The 7,500-nt window shown below is 46.4% G+C and overlaps 1 protein-coding gene across 7 annotated transcripts in view; it reads left to right on the top strand.

The window, feature by feature from the left end:
• Shc (SHC-adaptor protein) overlaps positions 1–7,500 on the top strand; it is a 291,472-nt gene that overhangs the window by 84,545 nt on the left and 199,427 nt on the right. For 2 of the 7 annotated variants that reach the window (XM_076198805.1, XM_076198804.1), the window contains exon 2: positions 3,014–3,875. The exons of the other annotated variants lie outside the window; for them this stretch is intronic. In XM_076198805.1, coding sequence (XP_076054920.1) covers positions 3,821–3,875 — 55 coding nt within the window. In that variant the 5' untranslated portion in view covers positions 3,014–3,820. The remainder of the gene's footprint in view (positions 1–3,013; positions 3,876–7,500) is intronic. 7 annotated transcript variants of the gene reach the window in all.

Genomic DNA, 7,500 nt, shown 5'->3' with positions numbered 1-7,500 from the left:
ATCCATTGGCTTTCAATAATTTGTCATCCTACAATTTATTGCAATAGCCCAGGAATGCCACATGCCTCCATCTTTACGCCTCGGAAGGATTCCACATACAATATGAACCCTACCCTTATCCCTAATATTGTCTAGCGTATCTGGAACTGCGCAAATAATTCTTCACTCCCTAAATTACGATGATATTCTCTCCTGCACTCAAGCAAATAATGTGTCTCTCACCTTCCCCGACCACACACTCTTCAATCCAGTCTCTAACATCACCTATCCTTCCCCTGGGAAGCACACCTGATCTCTATGCCTATGTTTGTCACAGAAGGCCCTACCTAAATACCTCACCTGGTTATCCCCATACAATCAAAATCTTACCTGTGGGTAGGGATTTAGCGACTGCCCTTCCCTTCTTCTCTTACATCTCCGTCGTTTCTTCTTTTTTTGTAGTTCCGCAAGAATTTGAAAAAAGTTCCTGCATTCAAGCGGGCATGATGAGGGCTTTCTTCCTCCTCCCCATGTTTTCCTGGTCACCGTTTTCCACGCAGGTTTCAAAAACTGTTTGTCGCCCGTGTTTTAGGTCTTACAGCGAAGAACTGTGTTCTCTTTTATAAGGCCCGTAACCGTCTCCTCTAAGGCTACAATTCTACTTCGTAGAGATTGTAGCAGTTCGGCACTGATCACTGAATCACAACCACTCGCTATCTCTGTTGGAAGCAGCTATCCCAATTTGACTTGACCTGGTTGACGCCTACTACCCACTTTGACCCGATCCCGCAGAGTTACGAAACCTGTCTTATCGAAAGGATGAATAGGGACACTCATTGCAGGGAGGTCAGCTGTAAATGAAAAGTTAAGGAAAATAAATAAAGACACACGCCCGCGCGCGCGCTCACACGCACGCGCGCACACACACACACACACACACACACACACACACACACACACACACACACACACACACACCAAGATTTTTAGAAAAAGCTTGATGCTGAGAGATACAAAGACAGGTCACCACGAGCATAGCTCCCTTCCCGTGTAATACAACTAGGTAAACACACACACACACACACACACACACACACACACACTCGATGGCGCGGTGGTATAGTTCCCGGCTGCCACTACGGCATTCCGGGATTGAAACCCGCCCAGGGCTGAAATAATTTCAGTAGCGCTGCGCTGCGAGTCATTACTTCAACTCTTTTGGGCGGGGAGTTGGGGGTGTGCGTGTAAGGTCACAGTATTACCCATAGATCGGCCATATATGAGCTCTGAGCTATCTTTCGGGAGGGAAATAGCTGTCGATCACGAGTCCAACACGTGATCCAAGACCATGGTGAATCTCTCTCTCACGCACGCACACACACACACACACACACACACACACACACACACACACACACACACTTATATACACACACAAGGGAAATATAATGGCGTAGTCGGTAGAACTTTGAACCTCTTGAACACGGAGATTTCATTCGAGACCCAAAGTAACGGTAAGCGTTGACAAAGTTTGAGTCCGACTTTGTGGTTCAGCCTCGGGATCCATGGCGATGATTTGGTGTGGATTGGGTGATTCCTGTCCACGCCAGTCCTGATGTGTACGATGAGGTGAGGTGAGGTGGGTTGTCGGGAGGCCTGGCCTGGGGAGGAACATGGTTTCGGCCATCCACTTCAAGCTGACAACTTCTATGCATATTCGAAGGAATGGAAGATCCTCTTTGTAGAAAGGAAAGAAGAATGCTAGTATATTTATATGGTTTTACACACGCGCGCGTGCGCGCGCGCACACACACATACAATATGTATATATATATATATATATATATATATATATATATATATATAAATGTTCAATCTGTCTTAAACATTCCCAACTTGTCGGAGGGCTCGCCTAATACGGGATTAGATGAAAATGAGACTAGATCTTCCAATGTTACGTGAAGCGTGGTCGGGGACTAATACAGTCCTTTTGAACCATCACCATGTAGCATGGTTGCTAGCGTCTTGGCCTCGTGATTATCGACGCACGGGTCAGGGTTCGTATCCCAATGCGGAGCTTCTAAAAATGTTCAATCTGTCTTAAACATTCCCAACTTGTCGGAGGGCTCGCCTAATACGGGATTAGATGAAAATGAGACTAGATCTTCCAATGTTACGTGAAGCGTGGTCGGGGACTAATACAGTCCTTTTGAACCATCACCATGTAGCATGGTTGCTAGCGTCTTGGCCTCGTGATTATCGACGCACGGGTCAGGGTTCGTATCCCATGGCGGAGCTTCTAAAAATGTTCAATATATATATATATATATATATATATATATATATATATATATATATATATATATATATATATATACATTATGAAATGTATTTTAAGGACCAAATGTGTAAAGTGCAAACTCTGGACGTTGTACAATAAGCATTTTGCCTTTTCTTCTCCCCTCTCCACCTCTCTTATCATTTTCCTTACACGTGTTCAGCTACTACCTCTTGACTCATATTTAACCCTTCGAATTGTTTTGCCCCTTACCTCTTCCCCTTCATGAAGAGAATGTTTGTTTTGCATTCTTTTATTTCTTTGCAACGGAAGGTGTGCACTGCCTCTGAGAAAACGTCAATCCTGACAGCAGGAAAGTGACATTTACCAAAGAACCTGCACCTGTGCCTTGTGCGCTGTCGGAAAAATAGTGATGTCCCCCCCAAGTGCACGAATGTAAGTGAAAAATCGGACGAAGAAACAGTATATAGCCTTGTGGTCACACAGGACTGCGTTTTGTATCGCTCATGCTGCAGTGTTGCGGGTCCTGGGGTATTATTTTGTCTTGTTTGACCAAGAAGTCTCTGGACGGGGCCACCGCCCCCTCTTGTCCAGCCCGTAGCTGCCCGCACGATGGGACGGGTGGTGGGGATGTTGTACGGGGTAGGTTTTAGATGCAGGGGCTCGTATGATATGGCGACTGCGTTACATATGTTATAATCGACATGTCAGTAATGCCTTGGTTCCATGTTGCAGCCACTCGAATATATATATATATATATATGTATATATATATATATATATATATATATATATATATATATATATATATATGTATGTATGTATGTATACATAAACGCCCATAACGAGTTGTCCTGCAACACAGCCGGCTTGCCCGCGGGTGAGCCCCGACCCACGTCAAGAGCTTTTCCCTGGCTCCCCAGTGGCGCACCAGTGCAGGCAGGTAGATAGATAGAATCCGCCACCGAGTGCCACAGGTGTTTTTCCGACCAGTGCAGCCCAAAGTGAAAACGAGTGTTGTTGTTACTTTATGAATTTGGTGCTGGTCCGCCGATGGGCCCGAGTGTGTGAGCCGCGCTCAAAGTTGGATGGAGTTATCGGCGGGCACGGGCACGCGGGCACGCGGGCGGCGGGCCCTGTGTGAGAGACGAGCCCGTCTTTAAGCTCCCGGCCGGTCGACGACGAGAGCCCGAAGTGTATTGGGGCCCTACGCTGGTTAAGGCATGCCCTGCGGCCTTGGAGGGCCCCTTGTGTGAGTCGTGATCCCTACCGGAGGAGTGAGAAGTGCCCAGGAGTTGTCATGAAGGGTTAAGTTTCGGTCCAAGGCCCTTGGCTTGTTGTTACGAAGCCAAACAGTGACAGACGAAGAAGAACCCAAGTTGCCGTCACGCCCGTGCTCAAGGGGCGTGTGTGCAGTCCTCCTCCTCCTTCTCCCTCATGTGGAGACGAAGGGCGTCCGCGCCCCTTCCCGGGCCTTGGGGAGCGGTGCATTAGATCGACACCCTCCTTGGCCCCAGCGGCGGCGCCCGCCGCATCGCCGTCATGTTCTCCGTGCGGCAGTACCGCTCCCTCCGTGAGGACGAGGACGACCTCCACGGTAAGCCACTGAGACTTCTAAGATTTCTGACAGTGTCCCGTGTCAGTCAGTCAAAATCGATACCGTATGTATATGTATATCTACATATGTATACTGTGTGTGTGTGTTTGTGGATATTCGTGTGTATGTGTGCATGCGTGTGCCTAAGTATTTTACTTAATTGTGATATAGAGGAGAGGAGCAACGCTTGAGGGGTTTGGTCCTTTACTCTCCAGTGTGTGTGTGTGTGTGTGTGATTTATATATAGATAAAGCATATCTGAAGATGTAGACAGGTGCATTGTGGAGGTTAAACCTGGGGGCGAGGGTGTGTCGTGTCTCTGTGGATGTTTCAGCAAGTATGTGGATGAAAGAGTGATAAAGATTGAGAGGGATGTAGCGAGGGCTGTTTGTGAACGGACGGTGTGATTTTGACGGGAGATCATAGTGGATGCCCCAAGTGGTAATTGTGGTTGTTGGAGAGATTGCGCAATGAGGAAGGTGAAGGGAAATGATAAGTGTTATGTTGGGACATTGTAATAAGTTGAAAAAGGTAGAAAAAGAAGAAATGGCTCTAGTTCTAAGATTATTCCTAACTGTAAGAGGCTGGTAGAGAGACGTGGGTAAAAAGTTGGGTAGATGATGAAGGTTTAATTTTTATGAGTTAGGTGTTTGGTAAACAACAGTTTGTAGGCGAAGGTTGCACAAGCTCGCTCTCTGCCTTGAGTCATAAAGATGACAGGGAGCCTGTATGACGTATTTTGCTGACATGTAACCTAAATTATGCAGTGATTTGAGATTATTTAAGTAAACAATATTGCATATAGACTTGTAACAACGAATCTGATTTGATAAAGGATGGAGGAGGAGGAAATTCAATTGGTTTACGATTGTAAAATCACGCCCTTAGAGGAGGATCTTAAAATAAAGTTAAAGGTCATTGGAATAAAGAAACCATGACGTCATTGCAGAACTTACCTGGGGCGTAACAGTGCGTGTTCTCAGGGGATTCATAGAAGCACGTCGTGTAACCCGTATTCAAGAAAGAAAAGAAAATCTACAAACATTTCATCCCCCTTGTACAGAAAATATAGTAAAAATGCAGAAAGTAGAAAGTGAGATATGTATTACTAAACGAAAGTAAAAGCGCTGCAGTGGCGGCTCAGATTGACCTATTTTGCCCTAAGCATTCCTCTGAAGAAGCTGAGAGCGAAACCGGTCACTAGTAAACTCGGAACTAGACCTGTGCCTTCTTCTTTCATCACCTTTTTCGATAAGTGGTTGATGAATATGGGCAAGAGTGGAGAAGGTGGTGCCCTAGATATTGTGTTTCAAGGTGATCGGGTTCAGGGTGACAGACTGGAAAAAAAAAGAGGAAGAAGCGGTGGGAATAAGAACATAAGAACATAAGAAATAAAGGAGACTGCAAAAGACCATAAGGCCTACACTAGGCAGCTCCGTATCCATCACCACCTGTCATCCCCATCCATAAAGTTGTCTAATAGTTTTTTAAAACAACTGATAGTTTCAGCGCTTACTACATGGTTACTAAGTTTATTCCATTCATCGACCACCCTATTAGTAAACCAATTCTTGCCTATTTCCTTCTTAAATCTAAATTTGTCCAGTTTATACCCATTACTGCGAGTCCTGCCCTGTTGTTTTATTATGATGACCTTGTTTGCATCACCCTTGTTATAGCCTTTGATCCACTTGAACACTTCTATTAGATCACCCCGCACTCTGGGTCTTTCCAGAGAGTGTAAGATTAGGTGCCTAAGCCTCTCTTCGTAAGGCAAATTTCCGAGTCCTTGTATCATTTTGGTCATTCTTCTCTGTACTGATTCTAGTGAATTTACGTCCATTCTGTAGGACGGGGACCAAAAATGTACCGCATAGTCAAGGATGGGTCTAACTATCGCTAGATAGAGTTTAATAATTACCTCTGCACTTCTATTCGTTACCGTCCTAGCAATGAAGCCTAATGCACTGTTAGCTTTATTTCTGGCGCTAATACACTGCTTCCTGGTTTTAAGGTCCGGACTCACCAGAACTCCCAAGTCCCTCTCGCACTCAGATTTTTCTAAAAACGTGTTATCTAAGTTGTATCTATTTTCGGGGTTGTGTAGCCCCGAGAGTATACAGTAAGTATGATTGACCCTGACCAAATTAACATGGTATCTATCCTGACTCTTTTTCCATTCTCTCTCTCTCTCTCTCTCTCTCTCTCTCTCTCTCTCTCTCTCTCTCTCTCTCTCTCTCTCTCTCTCTCTCTCTCTCTCTCTCTCTCTCTCTCTGTCTCTCTCTCTCTCTGAGTTCCTTCTGGAATAGTGTCATATACTCATAGGGTTCCTTTGAAGAAGCCCCTTGTTTTACGAAACTAGTCAGAAATTAGTGTTTTTTTACCCAACTCTACTAACATTCACGGTGCCTTCATAACACGCACGCACGCACACATTAGCGTTCGTTTTGTTGTATTCATTCATAAAAGTTCAGTGACACCGTCCGACCTTTCCACGCACACAACCATATCCACATCCTCCTTCACTTTCTTCTTTTCCTCTTCCTTCTCCTCCTTCCACTGTTGCTCCTCCTCTTTTTCCCTCTACACATCCTTCTTCTCCCTCTCCTTTTTATTATTTTCCCTCTCCTCCCGCTTCCCTCTCTCTTCCTCTTCCCCACTGTCCCTCCCTCTCTATTTTCTCCTCCCTCTCCACTTCATTTACCTCCTTTTTCTCCTCCCTATCTTGCTCCTCTTCCTTCTCTCCCTCTTTCCCTTTTTTCTTCTACCTCTCTCTGTCGTTTCTCTCTCTATCTCTATCTCCCATTTCTCTCTCCCCTCTCTCCTTCTCTATCTCTCTCTATTTCTCTCTCTCTCTCTCTCTCTCTCTCTCTCTCTCTCTCTCTCTCTCTCTCTCTCTCTCTCTCTCTCCCTCCTTTCTCTCTCTCTCTCCCTCCTTTCTCTCTCTCTCTCTCCCTTTCCCTTTCTCCGTCTCCCTCCCTCCCTCTCTCCCTACCTCCTCCCTCGCTCGCTCCCTCCCTCGCTCCCCCCGTCCAAACTCCCTCTTTCCATCTCTCTCTCCTTCTTCCCCTTTCTCGATCTCGATCTTGAAGCGAAGTGAGTGAATGTCGGATGAGTTTAACTGATGACTGGTGACTTGACCACCGTCGTGTAAGGAACGTTCGTTATCTCTGATGTACCGGTATTTGCCGAGGTGGCAGTCGATGCGCCCGAGCAGAGGAGCAGCAACCCCCTGACCTTCAGCCCTCTCCTCCTCCTCCTCTTGCGACGGCAGCGTCGCGGCCGTGCGTGGCAAGCCCTTGAACGCGTCGTAGGACCTTTATATTACTTAGTCTTACTCTGTTGGTTGTCAGGCCGGACGGCCCTTCACCGCTTTCACTATGCCTCTCCAGATGATTCTATCCTCTTCCAATTCTTTCCAGTCCTCTCTTGGTGCCACCCTCTCCACGTCCTTCTTTACTCCCTCCATCCATCTGTACCTGGGTCTCCCTACTGGTAGTTTGCCCTCTACTCCTCCTTCCATCACCTTCCTTGGTAGTCTGTCTGCCTCCATTTGTGCACAGTGTCCAGCCCACCTTGCTCTTCTTCCCCGTATTTCATCCGGAATGTACGGTTGTCGGGTCTG

This window comes from Oratosquilla oratoria, chromosome 15, assembly GCF_046742065.1.
Source record: "Oratosquilla oratoria isolate Oo_2021 chromosome 15, ASM4674206v1, whole genome shotgun sequence".
Taxonomy (NCBI): Eukaryota; Metazoa; Arthropoda; class Malacostraca; order Stomatopoda; family Squillidae; genus Oratosquilla; species Oratosquilla oratoria.
Note: the sequence above shows the minus strand (reverse complement) of the source record. Positions and strands in the feature narration are given on the sequence as shown.